The sequence below is a fragment of the Artibeus jamaicensis genome, unplaced genomic scaffold, assembly GCF_021234435.1.
Source record: "Artibeus jamaicensis isolate MK-2021 breed Jamaican fruit bat unplaced genomic scaffold, CSHL_Jam_final contig_497, whole genome shotgun sequence".
NCBI lineage: Eukaryota > Metazoa > Chordata > Mammalia > Chiroptera > Phyllostomidae > Artibeus > Artibeus jamaicensis.
Genome location: NW_026521863.1, coordinates 4125474 through 4149072, shown reverse-complemented (window position 1 = coordinate 4149072; position 23599 = coordinate 4125474). Strand labels below are relative to the sequence as shown.

At 50.6% G+C, this 23599-nt stretch overlaps 1 protein-coding gene across 1 annotated transcript in view; it reads right to left on the bottom strand.

Annotated features, from left to right (window-relative positions):
• Window positions 1-23599, bottom strand: part of PRKN (parkin RBR E3 ubiquitin protein ligase) — an 869798-nt gene that overhangs the window by 363367 nt on the left and 482832 nt on the right. Inside the window, exon 6 of the mRNA XM_053668746.1 lies at window positions 16824-16939. Within this exon, the coding sequence (XP_053524721.1) occupies window positions 16824-16939 (116 nt within the window). The remainder of the gene's footprint in view (window positions 1-16823; window positions 16940-23599) is intronic.

Genomic DNA, 23599 nt, shown 5'->3' with positions numbered 1-23599 from the left:
CAGCCATGTGAGAGAGAATCACCATGTAGCTTTAGCAGAGAGAACCACATGGCTTTGGCCAGAGTCGGGGGACCACCCCGCGGCCCCCCCCCCACAGCCATGAGAAGAATCATCGTGCAGCTTTGGCAGAGAACCACCCCGCGGCTTTCTATTTCTTCTCCTGAGATATGGTACCTCAGACTGGGCAAAGGGGCAAAGAAGGACTGTGTATGTTGTGGGTGTTTTAAGGGACTTTGGGATTTTGATGAAGGTATTGAGTCATTACTCTTAAGTCTGTATAACTTGAATAAATAATTCCTTTTCTCCAGTCTCTAACAGAGAGAGCTATAATTCTCTGGTGGAGGGGAAGGCGAACCTAGTACAGGGGACCCCAGAGAAGGGGGGGTCAACTAGGCAACATTGTGGGACCCCCTTCCCTGGTGGCCAGTCCAGGAAAACCATGGCAGGCCACATGTGCAGTAGCTTTAAAGTAATACAACTACTCGTCACAGAAAAAGCCTGCCCAAACTAGCCAGGAAGGATCCGCCCTATAAGAAGAGTCCCTCCAGCCCATGAGGTCAATCTCTGCTTGGAGTTGGCCTGCTCCCATGTTCTCTGCTGTAAACTCTGGGTATTCGGTTCAATTCTTTGTCCCGATCACGGAGAACCTGGTTACCTGTGCCCACCTGTAACAGCTCCACCGCCTCCTCCCCTCCAGTGGGCTCTCTGGACCCCAGTGCTGGGGAAACTTGGGGCCACAACACTCTTGGATTTGAGGGGCTGTCCTGAGCACTGTAGGATACTCCACAGCATCTCTGGCCTTGACACAGGGCCTGTGAGGAGCGCCCCAGATGCCGGGGAAACCCGCCCAGGCTGAGGAGGCGTGACCCGCAGCTACCAAGGACATCAGGGGTACAGGCTCCTGCCTCGCGTCATATCAGTAAAAGGGAAAAGCGGGGTTGCGAAGAGTGCCCACTAAATTTTATGTTGTCAAACCTACATCCATAAAAGTATATTATTGGCGCTGAACACCTTCCTTTCTCAACAGAAGAAAATAATAGCCCCATTCAGCTAGCTGAGGAAGGCCCTGTTTAGGAGAAGTGCCATCAGACAGACGAGGGCTGGGCTGTGGAAGTGGGCACACCGGCCACAGCATGGATGAAACGCCCTTCAGCTGGAACCACAGTTGATGGAAGTTTGGAGAACAAAACAGGGATAAGATCAGTGAAAACTTACCCACCACCAGTGTTTCAGTTAGTGCTTCAGAGCCCAGATGTGGCTCACAATCGCTGTGCTTGCCCCGTGCCGGGCACTCTGGACAGAAGTCCAGCGAGGGTGGCGACTTGCCCAGGGGAACGGGGATGAGAGGCGGAAGCAGCAGAGGACCGGCAGGCCTTGGCCAGAACGATGCTCCCCACCCCTCTCTGCTCACCAAAGGCTCGCTGGGTGGCAGCACTGAGCGATGCCGGGGCGAGTCAATTTGCGTTCACAAGCAATGTCAGCAGGAGTTGGGAAACATAAAGATCAGGCACATGAGAGATGGGGGTGGGGGGTGGGCAGAGAGGACTCAGTGCCTTCCGCCCCACTCACTGCAGAGACGTGTGTGAGACCAAGACCGTGAGAGGACAAGGGGCAGGGCTCTCTGCAGAACGTGTTCCAACAGCTTTACTGGGAAATAAACCGAACTAAGACAGTGTCCAGGTCAATAAAAGACTCATTCCACCTATCTGTCATTTAGTAAGGGATACCAAAGAGACCCATAAGGATTCAAAGACTGAAACTCGTTTTTTCATTCCAAATCAAAATCTCTCTCCATATGGACTTGGAGGTGCAAGAACCAAAAATATCCTCCTGGACAGCCAGACGAGAGCAGCCCACTGACCACCCTGGGGAGCCCGGTGCGTGCGGTGGGATCTTCGCAGCTCTGCCTCTCCGCCTCCCAGACAACTAACTGCTCTGGGCCAATTCTGTCACCAAAGTTACCTGTGACAGAGCCGCTCCAGCTCTCACCTGAGTGGTTTGAAAGGACACTTAGGAAAGTGCCCACGGATGCTCTCAACTTAAGGGTTGTCACCTGCCTTCGACCCAGGAGAGTCGGGCTGGCTCTCCGCACACCGCTCACCTGCGGGCCTGCACGCTGGGCTCGGTGACTGTGGGGCACCCGAGTCCTTCGGCGCCTGCTGGGAGGGTGCATGCATCGTTGGCCACCATCACAGAAGTCCAAGGGAAACGGCCTGTGATGTGTGACATTTGAACGCCACCGTACACACAGTGTGTGCGGTACTCTCGAGTGTGTTTTACTGTTGGACCATGGCCATGACCTGGACGCTCCTCTTCGTGAGCATCACCAGCTTCACTGGTAAAAATGCACCTGAGGGGTGAATGGCCAGCTGGACTTCACACCACTGGTAATGAACTCCAGATGCACTCCTGGGCCGCGTCCTGACTTCCTGGGCTTTCTCTTCTTCCGCCACCTGACAGCGCCGGTCCACACTGACCAGGAATAGCGCTGGGGTGGGGGAAGTCTCCTCTGCTCTCCTGTTTGAGTCCGGGCTTTAATTAATCAGCGGGCGTCCATTAACCCACCCGTCCCTCTCATGGCGGGTTGCTTTAAATTAGTTAGTGCAGGTTCATCATGGGCATCATTTGAGGTTAACTTTTGAAATGATCCCTGAGCAAACAGAATAGCCTTTTTAAATGGATGTAACAGTAGAAGCCAAGTTAAGCAAGCCTGGTTGGCCATAAAACACCATTTTATGTGCCAGAACCTCGTCAAAATCCGTAAAGCTCAGGATGTGAAGACTGGTGTCAAGTTCTCGAACAGTTAGACGTCACAGTTAGAGAGACACAGAATGTTTGCATTGATTTAAAGAACCAATATTAATTTACTAGGTTAGTTTCTCAGGGACATTGTCGATTGTTTATACTGTTGGTCAATCTTTAGAGAAAACGGTACTTTTAATGGAAGGCAGGATAATGGTTTATCTCTTCTCATTGCTGTTCAATCATCTGGAATTTTGAATATAAAGCTAAATTTTGAAGTTTGTTTCCAAAACATTTTTAAAGATTATTTTGATCATTTAAGTAATTTTCATACTGTTTTATATGTTAAATGATCATTTATATCAAATTTAACAATAAAAATTTACAGTAGTTTCAACACCAAATCTGTGTCATATCATGGCATTTGTAAAAAATAGGAGTAAAAGTTTGTTTTCCTTTTACAGATATTAACATTATGGCATGTACCTTGAGTGTCAGAATACTGAATTAATAAGCTAGTTGGGTGACTAATTTTGCCTTCAAAATCATGTGTATTGTTCCACTGACTAGAGTTCCTTGGTGACTGTACTGTAACATTACCAGAATGGGTTAACAGCGATTCTACTTGCTAATTCTTGTCCAGAAACACCCATAGTTCCCTCTGACACGGTCCTCCGTGATTTTCCCCCAGGGTTCGAGTTCTTCTGTGCCTCTGGCCTACAGTCCTTAGGAGATATGGGGGGGTTCCACCTGAACCCACTTTTCAAAGGACTCACTCCAGCTGCGGAGCATGTGTTCAGAGTGTGACCAGACCTGCCACTGTCCCCGGGCAGTCCTGCTGGAGACTGGGCGAGACACCCTGAGGACTGCAGGTCACAGTCTCAGCAGAGCGCCCCACCCTGGGGGCCAAGGCCAAGCTGGGCCCGAGTCACATTCATTTCTGCCAGTCTTGCCTCCTCCCCTTGCCTGCTGCGAGACCCTCCCAGCTGCCACTGTAGGGAGGGGAAATCTACCACATTTTCTGTGCTGAAGTCTCACCTCGCCCAAGTGCTGCTGCGCACAGAGGCCCGATTTGCTCTATAGTCACTTTCCATACCACCACGTGCCCGCGTGACACGGGCGTTAACGTGAAAGTGCACTTGCCAGCGGCAACACCGTCTCTCCGAACTCCAAACCCGTCCTCTGAGCTGACCCTGGGGACCTGGTGTTCCGTTTGGGTGAACGCCTCATTTCAACAAGACCTACTTACATATGCGTGCTCCCCAGGGGAAAAAGGAATAGTAATACCAATCGCCACAGCTGATGGTTGCATTTGCAAGGGAATCTAAATTCTTCAGTGTACGTTCATCTGAATGAACTTCTTCTCTGTTCCTAATGCCACCCAGGAACTAACCCAGTTTAGGAAATTAAGGTCAAAATGATTCATCTACCCCACGGCCCTCGATCAGCTGGTGGTGGACTCAGGAGGAAAAGCCCGTCCACAGTCCCTGTCCTGGGGCTGTGTGCACTCTACGGTGCCACCTACACATCTGTCCACCTTGTGCCAGGTGGGACGTGTCCTGCATCCCCAGAGGAAATGGGGCAAAGGGTTTCGGCAACCACTTTTGGAACAGAAGCAGAAGTGGAGGCAGGCTGAGCTAGTGGGGCTCTGAGCCTGGTGTGCCCGCACCCAACTTCCTCACGCGCCTGGTAACTCAGCAGTGGGAGGAAGGCACCGGCCTCGGCGTGAAGCCAGGCAAGGAGAGTGGAGTCTGGGGACTCCGACCCCAAGGCCACGTTTCCCACTGTGGGGGCTGGAAAGGCCTGCACTAAAGACACCCCAAAGTGCACTGACACCCCGAGGGGAAATGGAGAGCAGCAGCAGCAGGGGTTCCTCCCCTCGGGCAGTGGGGGCAGCAGTGCGGTCAGGAGGGAGCCCGGGGCCAGGCCTCCAGACCACTGACACACCCACCAGGGCTGCGAGGGCTCTGGGCTGACAGTGTGCACATGTGTCCGCACTAGTGAGAGGGGTGCAAGCAGGAAAGCCTCCGCAGAAAGAGGCGCTCAGAGACATGGGTGTAAGCATGACGTGAAAGTGACGCCGCGTGAGGATCAGTCACTGTTACAAAGGGGTCGGCATAGGAACCGTCACGGACTGCAGCATGCTGGGACGGAAACTCAATTTACCTGCTGGGAAAGGGGCCCCTTTATCAGAACGTCTGTGGGCATGAGAATGCGGAACACCAGCCTGGCAGGCACCCTGCATCTCAAGCTGTAGTTCAAGACCAAGAGCAGCACAGGTTGCTGGGCACTGGGATTCTCACCGGCAAACACAGAGACCAGTGCAGTGATGCAGTGTCACAAGCTGCCACCTGTGTGAGACTCGGATCGCAGCCACCTGTACTGGTACCTGCCCAGACCCCGATAGCTGGACATCTCAGCCTCGGGCGAACCTAGTAGAGGGACAGACCAGTCGGACCTGCACGAATTTAGGAAACGTTATTGATTTGCATCCCAGCATCATAGACTGAGTCCGGCTGCATCTCCAGCCCAAGGTGAGTATTTCAGGGGGCTGGACCCTCCCCGGGCAGCGGCAGCCCTCGTCACCCTCATCACTGCATTCCACAGACAGGGGGGCCTGCATCCCCCTACAAACAGGGACCTGCGAGCTGGAGGAGGCGAAGGACCTTCCCTGGGCCACGTGTGATTCTAGGGACCTCAGTTCAGTTATGTTTTTCTGTGAGAAGTGGTTTTACCTAGGGGGACGCCCCCTCCTGTGGTCTCGGGGCACTTTGGGTGACACAGTGTGTCCACTGGCCCCAGTTAAAGGCCTGCATGGAGCACTGGATGGCAAGGCTCACCCAGGACAGTCCCAATATTTGACTTTGTCCATGAGCAGCCCTCTTTGGTCTAGGACTTGTCCTCTAGGTTTGAGGCTGAGGGGCTTGGTGTCCGTCTGTGCTGGGACCGGCTCGAGGTCTGGGAGAGGCTCAGAGCCATTGGCCAACAGCTGGCGGGGGCAGTGGGAATCGTAGGGAATTAGAGGTTCACTCTGCGTGAAATATGCATGGAAAATGGAAGCTGGACGGTGGAGAGAGCACACAAAAGTGGTCAGAAGGCTTTTGCTACAACAGCTTTCATCATTTATTGGTGACAAATCCAGATCTATGTAGCGTGATTGTCGGTAACATTTATTTTGGAATAAATTCTCCCAACAGGAATAAGCTAAGAGAAGAAGTACATACCCGGTATGTGAGAGTCTAATACCAATGCTAATGTCTGTGGAGGGGAAAGGACCCCACAAAACCAAGCAGTTCTCAGACACCAGCGTGCGTGAGTGTCTACAGTTCAGCCCAGTTCTTACTCCGCCTACCGGCAGATAGCATCAGATTCCACAGGTGAACAGTTCATTCCCATGAAGACTCCCACCCCATTTGCAGACGCCAATCTTAAACTCAGGCTGTCACCTGGCCTTCTGGCCCAGCGGCTCTCGACTGGAGGGCCCAAGGCCTCCCTGTATGGGCTCAGTGAATTTGCTAGGTCATCTCACAGAATGCAGAGAATCATTCCTTTTAGTAGATCGCTAGTTTATTACAAAATGGTGTTGGAATAGCCAGATGGAGAGAGGCACCGGGCAAGGTGTGGGAGAGGGGAGGACATTCCTTCCTCTGAGTACGCCGATCTCCGCGGCTCTGCCAACCGGAAGCTCTTCGAACCCCATCCTTTTGGGTATTTATGGAGGCTTCCTTACATACTCACGATTGATTAAATCACTGGCCGCTGGCGAATGTACTACATTTCCAGCCCTTCTCCCTTCCCCCAAGAATTCTGCACAAGTCCCAAGCCCTCAATCACATGGTCGGTTCCCCTGGCAACCTGCCCCCATCCTTGGCAGAGGTCCCAAAGTAACCCCCTTGATAACAGAAGACACCTCTGTTGCTGGTACCTTAGAAAATGCCAATGGTCTCAGGAGTTCTGAGAGTGGCAAAAATCAAATAGGATTTAATATTATAAATCACAATCTTACCATACAGGGTTTTGGTTTCTCAAGAAAGTTAGTGATTGAACATGTCGGTCACAAAGGCGTTATTCAGCTTCATCCCACAGAGGGGCTTTTAAATACCACGGACAAGGCCTGCACCCATGCTGGAGAAGCCTCAGCCCCCCCCCGCCCCCAGCAAGGCTGCGGTTATTTTAAGAATGCTGTGCTCACAAATGCGATTTCGCACATCAGCTGAGAAGGTACATTTACATATTACTCAGTGAAGTGTGGTTTTTCATTTAGATCAAATGACTGTTCTAAATTAATTCACTCGGTTTTGATTCCAAGTTTTCTGTGCATGTACAAGTCAGTGATAGCTGCTCGTATTAGCCTGCACAGCAGAACTTCATGAAAAGTTAAATTGAAGAGCAGTCTTTCGGAGTCAGTGCACGATAAAAATAGGAAATCTGTTAATAACTGCCCCAATTTTCTTTTCATGTAATTCATTGACTCCAAGTGAAACTTCTGGAAGTTCATTCTCTTTGATGGCGAGTTATCTGACATTGTGAATTTTACTGAAGATTTAAAGCTCCACATTGAATGGACGGTTTTTCAAGTGACAACATGAATGTAATTTGGGGTGGAACACGGCCCTGCTGTTAAAAATGTCTTACTGAACTTGGGAACTTGTGGAACATGCTTCAGAGTGACTGTGGCATGCACATAGCTCGTAACTGTGTCCAAACGAGCTGTGGCACCCTACCAATCAGAGTGGAAGCCGCAGGTGACAAAATTAGCAAATGTTTTTATGAGGACAGAGTACCTGAACAGGGAGTTGTGACAAACCGGACGTCGGCTGAGACAGCCTCTCTGGGCGCCAGTGCGAATTGTCTGTCTTTGCTGCCCATCATCCACTGCACTTTTAGAAAACTTTCAGCCTCGAGAAAAACCACTCTGTCAATTAGCTCCAGTGCCATGGATGGGGGACAGAACATGCCACGACCCAGTGCGCCATTGTGGTACACGGGTGGGTTTGAGCCGGAGTCAGCTGACAGGAAGCAGACACAAGAACAGCTCTGCTCTCCCTGACTGCCTGAAGGAAGGACACATTTGCAAAGGTGTCGTCATTCCTACCCCACCCACCCCGCCCCCTGCCACCATGAGGGACAGAATTAACTCCAGACCCTTATCAGCCAAGAGGATACCGGAGGAATCTATATTACAGACTTGACCAACTGGCCCTTACCTTCCATTTGATCCCCCACAAGTCCACCTTCCCAAAGTCCACTGCCCTAGAAGGTTAAAGTCCTTTTCCTTTGTCTTGTCTCTTCTCTTCAAAGTTATCGATTCCTGGTTACGAAGCCACATAAGCCCACGTTCTAACCAGCTCTTTGAATTCCTCATCTGTGGATGCTCCATGTGTGGGGGCTGCCTGTGTTAGTGAACTTCTGCTTATTTTGCTTTTGTGAATTTCTCTTTTATCAGGACTTCAGCTGGAGGATGGAGGTGGGCGGAGGGAACATACTTCCCCCTACACTACGGGAGGATTTATTACTTTAGGAGAGTCTTCTGAACATATATTTGCCTTTTGTTCAAAGTCAGTTAGCAACCTTTTATCAAAATCTCCAATTAATGGGATTCCCCAAATATTCACCTTTTGAGGTTTAAGTAAATATAAATCACTTGCAAAGGTCATCAAAAAGAAATTGAAATTAATCCCCTTAAAGTGAATGTGAAGTTGGTAAGATTAAATGATTAGAAATCAAATGGCTTATAAGGTTTTCATTCTGAAATTTATAACTTCTGGAATATTTCAATTTGTGGAAAGTATCTTACAATGCAACTTCTTTGTTCAATTAGATGAATTTATATTCATATCACGAATAAGATTAAGAAAACCTGACTTTCTTGCCTTAAAGTGGCGGACCTTTAAACATACATATAAATAAATGTAACTTATTTGATGCATTCTGTTTTGAATAAATGTTGTCAAAGGATGCTCCTCTGAGTGAAGCAAAAAACAGTGCTTGGGGTCATATTCTGTCATAAATATGTGCTCATTTAAACTAAAAAGCAATGAAAACTGAGGCGTCTCTATCAGAATCTCCTCTGAGCCAGTTTCTCTGTAAATCATAAAGAAGGAGATTTTCTCAAGTAAAATATGATTTACAGAGAAATATCAACTGGAGGTGTTAATTTCAAACACTTCAGTTATCTGGCAACTTTAAAGAAGATTGCAGGCAACTACACTTAAGTATAAAAAAATACAAAAAAACATTTTGAACAGAAGGCCCAGGAGAAGAAACCAGATGTGGTGACAGGCAATGAGAGCACCAGGTGTCAGAACTCGGCTTTGGGGTCAGGGATCAAGGGTAAAGGGTCAAGGTCCCGCCCTTTGCCCAAAGCGTGCAAGGCGGGGGTGTCTTGGCAGAACAGGCAGTGCCGCATCCAGTCGGCTGCCGGATCCACGAGTGAACAGGCACGTTAGCGCCGGTCTCACTCAAACACATGCTTCCTCTCGCACTGCCTTGGCCGAGTCGAAGCAGCACCGGAAGCCAGTTTGGGGGCCGCTTCAGAGCGAAGCCACCTGGGAGTGCACCTGAGGGGTGTCTCCAGGTTCTGCCTTGTCCGAACCAGCCCGTTCCCACCGCCACTCAACTGCTAGGGGACACAGCCCCCGTCCGCTCGCCCTGAGCCCCATCGCCAGGTCCCTCCTCACAGCTGAAGCACCTGCAGCGCGCCCCCGGGGTCTCGGGTGGGCCCGGGAGGGGCCCACTGAAGGAGCAGACTGATTGACTCTGAAGTTACCTCTGATGACAACAGGCGGCAAAGGTCCCAGCCGCCCGCAGAAAAGGGCCTTACCCGTGACGCCGGCATCACAGGATGCTGGTATGGGTGTGCACGCACTTGTGTGCCTCGACGTGTGTGTGCTGTGTGTGAGAACTGTCAGCCGGCCCTGGGGTGGCTCTCAGTCCTGGGAAAACCTGTACCTGGGCCTGGAAACCCCAGGTTCATTCCCCGTGCACTTCGCGGCCAGGTTTGGAGGCTGTGTTTTCTTCTGCCACAGAATTTGCCAAATTAACAAGAAACGGAATCAACACATCATGACTCTACTTCAATAAATGACTTTGTCTGCACTCTGGGTTACTGAGACGATTGCTCATTGAGGTGCAACAGCTCTGCAGGTTGGGGAAGCCACGGACAACAACTCGGCGATTACTGCATTCTCAATGTCACGGGACACGAGAGCCATGCACATGACGTTTCGGGGGGCAGCGTGGGTCATATCAATGCTGAGCACAAAAGATGTCCTGACAGTTTACAAAGGGATATGAATCCATGCAAATAGTATTTGCAATGAAAATAGCTTCTTCCCCTTGCTGAGTTTATAATCAATTGGTAATCACAAGGACTAAGTTACAACAAAAACAAATGCACAACACATACAATATTTTTTTAAGTAAAATTAGCTATGTCAAGGCTTTGTGAATAAATGAAAAAATAATAAACACTCTGTGGGCACTTATTTCCACTGAACACAGACCATAATAATAAGGCTTCACCGTCACCAAAGTCCCAGCCAGGGCCACTTAGATGCTTTACAAATATAGCCACTTCTTTAAATCCTCTATCAGAAAATGAACTGCTTCAAATCCAGACAGTTCCACATGCCAGGCTGACCTTACCGAATACAAAATGGGTCTGGGTGGGTTGGCATCATTGCCCTCCCAGGGCTGGCGGGGGCGGCTGTGCTCCTGCAGTGACAGGTACGCAGAAAGGGGAGGTGTATGAACTTCACGCACAAGCATCTGTAATGTCCCCAGGAAGCCCCGCGGACGCGCTCCCTCAAATTGGAAATCCACGAGGCTCCCTGACAGAGGAAGGTCACCGACTGACATGAGAGCCGGACCAGCTCACATTTCAAAGCATCACGGTTGATAAAGTATTTCTTCGCTTTGCGTAAGTAACTGACCCCACGCAATATAGCTGAATAATCTGTATTCTACGAGTTGGACTTGGAAATTTGACTTTCCGCCTTATTCCTGATATCGCCTGATATTCCTGATGATTTCTGATGAATGTATTTTATTTAATTCAGCTTCGGAAGATTCTGTTAAATTCAGAAGGGATTTTTAAAAGGAGAGTGTTCCATAGAAAAAGGACTCGTGGTCGGTTTGTTGCACTGCATGAAACCGGTTTACTTCAATTCGAGTCGGCCTTTATTTCCATCTCTGCGATGCAAAGACTGGAAGGGGACACTGTGGCACTGGACGTGTCTGCCATCACTCAGGCCAGGCCTCGTCCTTCGAGAGGCCTGTGACTGGCAGGACGCAGGGTCATGCACGAAGCTCTGTTATTTTCAGCTCCTGCTGGTTCTGAACTGCCTCTCTCCCCCACCGTGCTGCTAGGGTTTGCCCTTTTCAGACAAGCCTGCCTTCCCACCTCGCCCGGTAGCCTTGCCTTTTACTCCACAGAGAAAAGGGGGCCATCTGGGGGGGAGGGGTGACCACAGAAAGCAGTGCAGACCCCATGGGCCTTGCCTGGTTTGTAGGCTGCTTTAATCAGTTCCTTGTGGGGTGAGCAGATATAATTTTTTCAATGCCTTAGCCTCAAATGATTCATCTGTAAGACAGATGTTCATATAATTTAAATTTAATTTAGGAAGGACAGGTCCGTAAGCACTACCTTTGCATTTCAAAGGAGGCAGTGTCCTCACCTTCATGGGGGGCTTCCCCCACAAGAAGGACTCCCTTTCTCAATGGGGTCATAGCATCTGTTCATGGAGGTCTTCCGAGGGAGGTGAGCCACACGGTTTGGGAAAGAACCATTCACAGCACAGGTAGAGAGAACTTCCTCCCCTTGGTCCAGGCACAGGGCGAGGTGCCTCCTTCGAGCCAGAAGACCTACCTTTGAGGTTTCCTTTCATCTTAAAAGTTGACCCTGGCTGGTGTAGCTCAGTGGATTGAGCGTGGGCCTGTGAACCAGAGTATCAGGGTTCGATTCCCAGTCAGGGCACATGCCTGGGTTGTGGGCCAGTTCCTAGCAGGGGACACACGAAAGGCAACCACACATTGATATTTCTCTCCCTCTCTCCTTTGCTTCCCCTCTAAAGATAAATAAAATCTTTAAAAAAATAAAATTATAAAAGTCATAAGTGGTCCCTTCTTCTATGTAATGTACTCCTGTCTGTTGTAATAAAAATTTGTAATTCAGAGTCCCTGTCTCTGTGATGCTATGAAGAAGGGACACTCCCGGACACTCCCACTGGTGCATGAGAGCACCTTTTGTTCCTGGCTGGCCCGTCACCTGGGGGCATCGTGCTGTTTGGGTCTGATGGGAAAACCACGCAGATCTCTGTGCACGAGGAGGGTCTCGGTGTTGTAACACAGGACAAAATGCAGTCCTGTTTCCATCACAGAAGTACAGCCACTTACTGAAAAAGTCCAGGTTATGTACGGCTTTCAGTTAAACTCTGTGTGTGCACACCTGGGGTCTCCCATGAGACTGATGACTAAGGCTGAAGCTCCCAGCTGACGCCAAAATGTCAGGAGAGGGTTGCGTTGATAGAAGATCACCATTAAGCAGTTAGAAAAACAACTTCCATATTAACTCTAAGTCATAGAAGAAATGTATAACCTGAACTTAAGTGGGAGGAGACGAGAGCAGCCTAGGTTGAAACAAACACATTTTTCGAAGGGACAGGAGCACAGAGGGTCTGCTTCTGTCCCTTTGGTAAGTGACAGAGAGCCTGTGTATCCATCCGCGTGCTGCCTGAGGAGGCGACGCAGCTCCCCTGGAAGGCCACCGGCAGGTACGAATGGACTTCACTAATCTCGCAGCCCAAGCAAGTCATTTAACTCCGCCACCCGAGGCGGCATAGCTTCCATGGCCGGACTTTTAGGACAAATCTGAAAGCAAGACGATTATAAAAGCCACTTACATGAAACAAGAGAGACATGCAAACCGGGCATCTTCATTGGAAGGATGGGGGAGCTTGCAGGGCAGTGTTGCTTTGGAGATTTCGTGCCCTGCGGGGAGCCGGGCTGGACAACCTGCTCCTGGAAGGTTACGTTGTCACAACTAGAAACGTCGGTTCACCCTCGGCTTTGCAAACTGAGGGATGACGAACAAAGGTGGAAAGAAGTGGGAAGCACAGGGGGCACCGGACGCCCTGGAAGCAGGGAGGGCGGGGAGGGCGGGGACGGCTGCACAGGTTTTGCCGAATGAGATCATGGTGAGGATTTTTCTATTTTGTATGTTTTCACGTTTTGCATTTTTAAGGCATAAGAAGAGTAATACTGTAAAGTAACTACGCTTCCCCCTTGCGGAGGAGGACCCCCATGTCAGGGGGAGCCCCAGGTACCCGTGTTGGTCGGACAGAAAACACAAGTGTCGCTCTGGCTTGGCGCGCCCCTGGGTGTGAGGCCGAGTATTGTTATTCCTGAGCCGAGCGGAGGCCCCAGGAACTGCTCGGCCCCCTTGTGATGTGATTCTACAGGAAGCACTTAACAATACAGCCGTTCTGCCTTCAAGGGCTGTACTCGCCGATCCTGGCTCCAGTTTTTGCTGTTTGTTCAATCCATTACTTTCTATTCACACACTTGAGACTGTCCGGCGATAACCTTGAGTGGATGGAGCTCGCCAACCTGTGGATAACGAGGAGCCTGCAAGGCTGGATGGCAGATGGGGACCCGCTGGTTCACACGCCCCCTCAGGACAGTCTGGCTCTCGGCGCAGCTCACTTTCCCCTTTCGGTGGGAGGGCAACATTTTACACACAGTGCACACTCAAAGGATGTGGGTCCCATAGCTGAACGAAAATTTAAGCCCAGCATCTGGAAACGCACAACATGGCTACCTTCTACATGTTTGCACATATTTACAACCGCACATGCATGATCTGGAAGGCAGTAGCATCAGAAACCTCATTTTTTCTTTTTGTATCTGTCACTAGATGGGGCCCACGAATGTGTTTTGTCAAGTGATACGATCGATTTGTGAGCTGAGACCAAGCCCGGGTCCCACCTTTACAACCAGACAGAGCCTTACAGGTTCTCCTGCTTCAGTTCCTGGATTTTTAACGAGCCCCAAGGCCTAGGTCTCAGAGATCACATTATTTTCCAGGTCAAAGAGTGGGCGCAGAGCGTTTGGAGCTCCTTGAGTGTAAGTGATCACACAAAGTGCAGAAAAGTAGGGTCACAGTTGTTCGCGTGGAAAATAATACAACGATTAATACATGATAGCACAAGGGTAAGCTCTGTGCTCTGTGTCCCACAACTGGAAACCCACTTCCGTCCCAGCCGTGTATTGGCTAAGCAACACTATGAAAAAGGCAGATGAGATGGATGTCAATCTCTTTTTACATAAAGGCATTCTTTGTAAAGTACATACACAAATAAAATTCTGACCTCACTATCTGTTCTCTGCAATTTGCTTCAGGAGGCAGAAGCGGAATTGGGTGTGTCCTACTCATTCCCCGAGGCCAGCGTCACCTTGGCACCAAACCCAGACAGACACAGTACAGGAGAACAGAACCACAGGCCAACATCTCTCATGGACGCAGAGGCAAACCTCCTCATGAAGGTACTAGCAAGTCAAATCCAAAAAATACATAAAGAACTATACGCCATGGCCAAATGGGAGCCATCCGAGGTACATGAGGCTAATTCGACAGTCAAAAAAGAATTAATGCAAGCCATCACATCAACAGACTAAAAAAGCAAAACCCCGTGATGGTATCAGTAGATGCAGAAAAATAGGACAAAGTCTGACACTCATTCATGCTAAAAACCATCTGTGAATTAAGAACAGAGGGGACTTCCTCAGCCTGATAAACCCCACGTGACAGAGCTAAAGCTGCCGCGACCGTGCGGGAGGGAAAACGCAGCCCTCCTCTGCCGGGAGGTGCTAGGCAAGGACACCCCCCACCTCTGTGCAACGTGCCCAGGCCTTGCCGACGAAATGAGGTGAAAAAGGAAGTGAAGGTGCACAGATTGAAAAGAAAGATATGGAACCGTCCTTGTTCACAGACAACATGATCGTGGATGTGCAAAATACAAGTGTCCAACAACTTCCTGGAAACAATAAGTGATTATAGGAAGGTTGCCAGATACAAGGAAACATATTAAAAGTTAATTACTGTGAAAGTTTTCCATTCATCTCTCACAACAGAAGGTGCAAGTAAGTGAGAAATGGTAGAATATGATTAAAAATTCAAAGGATATTAATGAACAAAATAACTTCCTTTAGCAAACGGGCAAAGCCCAACCCTATGGACACAACACCGGAAAAGATGCCAGGTGGCCCCCTCAGACACGGCAGCCCCGTTCTCGCTAAAACGCTGCAGTGTTTCTGGAGACACGCTCAGCACTGCGCGGCAGAACCGGAACCTGCCCATTACCACTGACCTTCTCATTTCCACGGCCGAGCTCCTGGACTCGAAGCAACCAGTGAGTTCCGGCAAAGGATGAGGATATCAGTCTTCAGGTCATACACACTTTTTAAACTTTAGAAAGGGTCCCAATCACTAGCAATCAGAAATGCTTAAATAGCGTATTCCTGTATGATGAATCCTAAGAATCTATTTAAAAAATAACTTGTTTCCACAAAATAGTTCAGGACATGGGGAATTTATCATGACACTATGTCAACCAGAAAAGTCAGATACAAAACCACGCATCCAACTTGGCCGCGTGTAGCACTCGCCAGTTCCTTCCCTGACTTACCGGGAGAGTCAGCTGCTCTTCCCACACGTGGACAGTGCCCGCCATGCGCCACCCCTTGCCTGGCAGTGGGGGCTGAAATGCTGCGCTTTGGGCGATGGTGGGCTGCCCCTGCTTCAGCCAGAACTGCGTACGCGGCCAGAGAAAATTGTCTCACCTTTATGCCTTTTTGGAAGCAAGTTTGCTCAACGTGTGTTGTTAAGGATTTTAGCCAATAAGTTTTATTTAAACTTATTAAAGAACGAAAGTACCCTGTGAGGAGCATTAACGCCCACTGATCATGAAATCACAGTCTGTAGTGGCTTCAGAAGTTCACCCAGTACCGCCCGAAGGACAAAGAGACACACCCTGGAATGACCAGCGTGTGAAGCTGCTGACTCTGCTCAAAGTCTGCCTCCAAAAAGGTTCTTTGACTTCATTCATGTTGGTATTTCACTGAAGTTCTTTCTGATATCAGGGCTGAGGCCCCCACATGGCAGCATTCTTGTAGCCCACCTCAGAGAGTCTATAATAAAGCTAATTTCTTCTCCTATGTTCTACTCACAGAATTCTACTCACAACCATAGACTCTGAAGATTAAACAGTCCAGGTTCGTCCACCTTGCCCTTGCTTTCTGACACAGAATTCAAATCGAGCCCCTCCCCCCTTCATTGCTAACAGACCACAGGTGAAAACACAAGGCCAGACCCGGCCTCCACCTGGTTTCATCTGGCCCGGCGCCTTCTTTCTGCCTGGTGGGAGCGCCCAGCTCCTTGCCCCTCATTAAGGAATAGTTACATTTACACAGTCCTAAAGTTACATTCAGCCCTTTGAAGATAACCTGGGGCTGATGTGTCCCCGGGTGAAAATGAGTTTGACAACCTTGTAACAGACCATCTCCAAATTTTCTTTCATTGTATTCACCAAGATTAGAAATAGCCAAGTCCAAGGCCAGCTACGTGCTTTCATTTGGGGGGTATAAATGTACATACATGACGTGCCAATATAAATACAGAGAGATATGAGGGAGAACCGAAATGTATGGAAAAAACATTTTAAAAGATAAATTACAGGCCATATATTTCAAAACTAAATGGCGTTCACAAATATTCCATTCCTAACATTAGCATCAGGTTTACTTTAGACCTTACTGATAGTGATACACGTGTCTATATTTTAATAGCAACTAAGATACAGTACTTTGAGATACGAGCCATCTCCCTTACATCCTAGGATCCTGCTGGACTAGTGAGCAAGCTCAGGAGCTGGCCTTTGAGAGCTTTTCACATGAAACGCGCCCACGCCAGGCAGACAGCGTCAAAGCAAAGCAGACTCCCCTCGGGAAGGAGAAACCACTGGGACGTCCCACGCTCGCGGGAAAGCCCGACGCAGAGAGAGACGGTGTCTGCAGACCCTCACCTGACATCCACACATGTTATGCAGGTGATGTTCCGGCTGTTCGTCGTGATCAGGTTCAAAGCTACGGATGTGTCTTTGTCAGAGGTCGGGTGTGCTCCGCATTTAAAGAAAAACTCCTGCAAGATGGAGAAATACAATCAAAAACATGGACTGCACCTGGGCATTTTTCCTGGTCTAAGCGCTTCCACGGTAAACAGTCTCTTCGGGCAAGAGAAGAGGTCCCGCTGAGCAGGAGTTAGACACACAGAGCAGCGAATCTCTCCAGGGAGACTAATGACCTTGTCTCCGTGAGTTAGTCACGGGCTCCCTTGTAGGAGGGTCCGGGGGTTGGCTGGCCTCCCCTCCTTTTGCTCTTTGAGCCATGGGTCCAGGGACACCATGGGTCCCTGGTGCCCACGGTGACCAGTGAGTCTGGCAGAATGACTCCCTGCAGACGCAGGAGGAAGTCTGAAACAGCACCTTGAAAATGAGGACGGGGTCGGGGGGTGCCTGAGCCAGGAAATGATTGGCCCAAAGTCAAACAGCCCCAGGTGGGGCCAGGAGGTGACCCAGGCTCTCTAACGGGACCCCAACGCTATTTTTAACAGCGTCTCTACACTGTCGGCCACTTAGCAGTGAGAACACAGGGCAGGAGTGAACCGAGGCATGGCCGCTCCCAGGAAGCACGCGGTGTGTGCCGACTTACCGACCGCACGGCGGACCTGCCCCAGCCTCCTTCAGAGCCCGCACCTGTGTCTGCTTGCTCAGATCCCAGAATTCCCCGGGAGGCAGGCCCCACCCCGACTCCGGGCGGCTGGGGCGCTGCGACCTGCCCCTCTGGCCTTGTGACTGCAGTTCCCCAGGTTTGCCCTGCGCACACGCCTTTGTTTTAGTTTTTCACACAAGTCACATTCTTTGGATGGAAAATATCCTCGCTTCTCAACCAAAAGTTTCTCTTTACATTCCTTCCCTCTGCTGTTTCTATGGTTGTTCGCAGAGGTGTTGGGCCACGAATCGCCCTGCTTCCCATCAGTCTCCGCCTGGTCCAGGAGGTTAACACCCAGCAGCTGAACGTTCTGTGCTGATAAAAACTCGAGGCAAACAGATCACAGGCTGGCGCGAGAACGCTGGCACCCCCTGCTCCCCCCAGCTCCACTGGCGAATAGCAACTCGGAAACTGTTTGCCTTTAACCCCGGGGCCTGGTGTCAACCAACTTCCGTTACAGCTCCGAGCAGCCGCTGTTTTCTGTGCCGGGGCCCATGAGTTCCTAGTCGCTCAACTCTGCACTGTAGCTAGAAGGAGCCGTGGGCAACCTGCAGATGAGCGGACGCAGCTGCGTGCCAAGAACATTTTATAAAGACGTGTGGAAATTGGGCTTGGCCTGCAGGCTCCAGGTCGTCTGGGCCTACACCAGACCCTGAGATATTTGTGAAACGTCTTATTCATGCTTCTATCCTGGCAGGGGCTGGCATAGGGTGGACATGAGACATATTTCTTATGTGAAAAACCTATGGACTTGTTTCGTAAATGCTGTTGTCTTTTTATGCATTTGACGGCACCTCTCTTGATTGGTTCTTCCCCTACTTTAATCAAACTAACCTGACCTGCGGTGAGCAACACCTGGGAGTCTCGAACCCCAGTGCACCTCGGGAACACCTGGGGTGGGGGCGGGGGTGCTTACCAGACACTGTCGCCAGACTTTTGAGCTGCCCCAGGCTTTTGAGCCTGGTTCTGACATGGGGCCGGGGTTCGCATTTCTGACGGCTGCTCTGGGGTCGCCCCATCGGGAACTGACTCAGTGTTGAAGGGAGCACCTCTACCGCCTCGGTTAGGAGGCCGCAGCTGCAGCTGACCTCGCTCACCACATCTGAAAACAGCGCCACGTCTGCGGTAAAGTGTGTTTGTTCCTCCCTGCAGATCGGTATGTGCCCTTTGACAGAGAAGTGCCCCCGAGCCCGGTGTTGGAACCCAGGCTGTTCGTAGCTGTGTGTGTCTTACCATTCCCAGGTGACAGAGTCAGATAGCCCCTGTCCTCCCTGGGGTCAGTGGCATGGTCGCTGAGCCCCTGCCCGCCATCCGGAGCCCCTGGATGAGGGCGTGCCAACGGTCTGGCCACAGCCAACCGGCGGGAGGTGCGTTTGATGGGCAGCCGTCCGGGTGCCGGCGGAGTCGTGCCAGTGCCCCTGGCCTTTTCCTGCGGCAGCCAGCATGCACCTCCCGCTGACGGTGTTTTCTTCTTTCTAAACGTGGACTGCTCTCCTTCCCCCTCAGTCTTTTAAACGCCACAGATGCTTCCCAGGTTCGGAGGAAAAACGTAGGAGCAACCCCTGACAACTGAGAGAAGCTTGGAGGCCTCGACCGGCCCTTACGCACAGGGAGCCGGCTGTGGCTGCTTTTTGCCGACATGAAAAAAACCCTCACTCACAACGCAAAGTGATTTCTCCAAAGTAGCTGAGTCGGCTGGACTCTGGGGAAGGTCTTTCATACACAGATAAATACACAGTATTTATATTTTTTCTTAGCTTGCAGAAAGCTACTGGTAGACATTCAGCTAACAAATCACAAAGCGCTTGAACAACAGATAAAATTCAGCCAGATAAGAGCCCCAGTCCTTTATGGGGCAGGGGAGGGATGGCAGAGCGTTTACAGATTAGGGTATAAGAAGTTACAGATGTATGGAATTTTCCAGTAATCCATACCATGTGATAAAATCCACATAAAAATTGCTAACCTTGTACATTAAATACATACGTCTCGTCTGTGAATTTCAGCAGTATTGCCAGCAGTTTTTTTAATGAAAGGGGCTTTTCTATAGCACTGAGTGACTGGCAAGAGCTGAGGAGGGTCCCAGATTTTGCCCGGCTCGCAGAAGAGCAGGTGAGGGTGCCACAGGCTCCTGAGCGCTGCCACCAGACACCAGACGCCTGGGTCGGAGACAAAGGCGGAGGGACGTGTGGGCATCGTGACCGTGTGGAAGAGACTGTCAAGAATGGGGTTGCCGGGCGGCCTCTCGGGACGTGCAGGGACGCTCCCACCCGTGTTATGGTAACAGCTTTTCCTGCAGGCTAGTCACAGGGGGGTCCGTCCGCTCCTGTCCCGCACAGCCCGTGGGCCGGGGTGCCCCAAGTCTCCCCCACATTTCCAGTCTGCATCCAGAGCACTAGAACCACAGACTGAGGCAGAACGGAAGCAAGAGCCTGTGTAAACGGCTCTACCTCGGGCACCCCCGCTCCCTCACACAGGGCCGTCATCTTGGGTAACTGTCCCTGAGTGCTGCCTCTCCGTGTTTTGTTTCTCTTGACTGTTCAGATTTTAAAAAATCGAGGAAGCCACAGACAAAAAACGCCCCGCCTTGCTCTTGTTCTCGACATCACGGTAGGATCCAGTCATCAGGGGCCTGACGCCCTTGGGCCCCCGCAGGTGGCCCAGGGACCACGGACATGGGTGTGGCCTCGGGGCCAGGCTGCGGACACGGCATTCTGCTCTGTCCAGTGGGTACCACACCTGTCCAGGGGCTGTGGTTGTCCCCCCCGCCGTGGGAGCAGGAGGGGAACGTTCTCGTTCACTAGGGAAGACAGGTGTCAACGCTGGCTCCTTAACTGTGGGCAAATTCAGAGTCACCCCCCACCACTTACAAATGCCAGCTCGCAGATACAGTCGCCACCACAACCAAGCAAAGCCACCCGTTAAAGCAAATGAATTCCTCCACTGAACCCGTAGTTCCCACTGGCTGGCTCACCTCATCTGGACCTGGAGCCTCAATTCTGGGAGACTGTGCTTAGTTACTGAGCCAAAATCTGAGACAGGAATTAGCTAGTTTTAATTTTGTAATGGTAGTCTATTTCAAGAAATGAAAAAAAAAAAGCCCCAGAATAAGACCTTAACTGAATGCTTGCCTTTATAATGTGACCCCGATAAATGCTATGTAATACTTTCCTATTCAGTAGTACTGAACAGGAAATCTGAAATCCAACAGGGTGGTAGCTCTAAGTTCATAGCAATGTGCTCACGTTTTCACCGCTTCTGCAGACGAGGCTGGGTCCCCCCGCTGCCCTTGCTGGGTTCTGAGGTTTGGTCACAGCGTGCCTGTCCCGCCAGCACTGACCACAGAGGCCCGGCCCCTCACGGAATCAGACCCCCCCAAATCAGAGGAGACCAGTGGGACAGCCGGGAACAGTCCGGTTCCACGGCAGGTGGCCTTCCTGGAAGCCACCCTCTCTCCCCACCCAGCCCAGCCGCCTGCCTCCTGGCTCCTTGCCAGCGTCTCTAACCGGCAAAGGGGAGGATGCAAATGAGTGTGCAAACAAAAACACCGAGCAGCCAAACAGGAAAGTTAGATAAACATGAACAGTCCAGTTGTGTAAAACCTCAGAGAATCAGAAACTAATGTGAACTCCGAACCCAGACACTGTGTCCCGAACGACACAAAAAGACTCACAGCTGCCACCGGGAAGGCCCCACCTGTCCCAGGGCCGCCCAAGCCCGGAGCCTGTGGCATAGCCAGGAGCCGGCTCTTCACTCCGGGCCTTCCCTCAGCCAGTGCTCTGCTCCCTGTCACTTAACGACTTGGTGTTCGCCAAGTACGAAATTGTGTCCATCTTTATGAAGAGTTAAATTCCATGTTAGACCTCAGATCCTTCCTCATCCTCACACGGAAGGAAAAACACCCATCTCCCCATAAAGTGAAAAGGACACACAATTTTCACTAGAGGCTGCAGTGGGGTCTCCGGTTTGCATGACAAAAGCAACTGGCCACGGGCAGGAGCCAGGGTTGAGTTAAAGAAACAGGCCCCGCCAGGCAGCCCGGCCCATGGGGTTTAATGCCGGGGCCTAGTCGAAATGGTGGTGGAAACCCGGCAGGACCAACCGGGGACAGGCAGCCACCCGAGATCAGCAGAATTGGGGGCACCAATGCCTGGGGTGCGGAGATGGGGAGGGGGTGGCACAGCCCCTGCTTAAAGGCTGGGCTGACCGGTGGGACCCGAGGGATGGATGGGTCACAGTCACGGACAGAGACGCCTCCTGACAGAAGGGGGAACACCCTGGCGTTGCCTTCTCCCCACCCTCACGGGCCCCCAGCCCCCCAGCCTGAAGCAAGGGTTGGGTGGGGGTTTGGGAGCTGGTGTTTGCTGTGTGTGTGCGGGCACCCGGTGAGCCCAGCAGAGAGGGGAAGGGCGGGCGCATCCGACAGCCCCCAGCAGGGGCTGGCCTGCCACCGGGAGGCCAAGTGTCTGAAAAGCCCGGATTCTCCAACTGTCACTCAGTCGTGGCCCATCCTAATGAGCTTCCATAAAAGTGAAAAAAAGAACAGCCCAAAACCCCTACTCACCCCCCCACACTCAGATATGATTCTTAAAACTGTATTAAATAAAAATACATAAATATGTACACTGTGTATTGAGTTTAAACTCAAAACCTGTCAAAAAATTACCCACCCACATTTTCAGATGCGATGAACAGAGGCCCCTGTCACAGTTTATGAGAAAACAAGTAACAAGCACCTTACATCTCCATCAAAGAGGCGCTCCAAGTGACCAAGACACAACAGACAGCCTGTCACTCAGAGTCACTCTAGCGTCTCCCTCGGCCCAGTGATTCTGTCAGGAGCTAACGAAGCAAAGAGACAGACACGCAGTTCCCCCCTCAGACGTGCGGGCCCTAACAGTTCCTTGTGTGGCTAGAAGCAGATTTATTATTATTATTATTATTATTACTGAACTTACTGGGGTGACATTGGTCACTAAAATGACATGTACAGGTTTCTTGTAAGAAGCAGTTGTTAGTTTTGCCTTACCATCCATTCGGAAGTTTCACTGTCAATGTTCGTACCATAATTTAATTTCCTCTGAGCTAAAGCCTGACACATAAAGGACAATTTCCACACTCTCTGGTACCAAAGTGAAGCCTCCAGGTGAGCCCTGCCCAGGCCTGGCCACCTGGTCATGTAATACGTAATAAAATTGAAAGTGAAATTAAACAGTCCAAAAGGTGCTGAAAACAGTTTTAATTCTTTTTCCAAATCTGGAGTTAAATTTCACTCGTGGTGAAGCCTGACATGAGCTGATGTGATTCTATCTCTAGTCTGTCCGTGTCCGACTGAGGGTGACTGCTCACACTTGTCACCGTAAAGGTCGTGCATTTAGAGAAGATGGTGGGGCGCAGACGCTCCTGGAGACACCTCACAGATGCGATGCAAGAACTGCACAACCTTCTGAAACCTAAAGATCTTATACATTTACACACCTTTCGGTTCCCAGGGAAGCACATTCCATCACGCCTGGGGTGTGACTCCCCCCGTCCCTGATATAACAGCAGATGTACATGTGATACCATCAGCCTAGTATGTAAATGGGCGTGTTTTCTCTTTCAGTTTTGTAGCCTAGCCAGACTCTAAAAGACAATATATATATTTTTTTAATTTAAAGAGAGGGAGAGAAACATCAATGTGTGGTTGTCTCTCGTGTACCCCCCCCCTACAGGAGACCTGGCCCACAACCCAGACATGTGCCCTGTAAGGGAATTGAACCAGTGACCCTTTGGTTTGCAGGCCGGTGCTCCATTCACTGAGCCACACCAGCCAGGGCTACAAGACAATATTCATTATCCAAACTGGTTTTTATCCTCATCAGAAGCTGAAGGTTCCACGTGTGAACGTGAAAGAACACCCACACCATGGGCTTCACATCCAGTTTCACGTCCAGGCAAAGCTTTCCAGCTTCCGTTCTCACATCAGCAAAACAAGATGTTAAAATGTTTTGTTGTTGCCAGAATGCTTCCCTTGCCATCTCCCACCGAT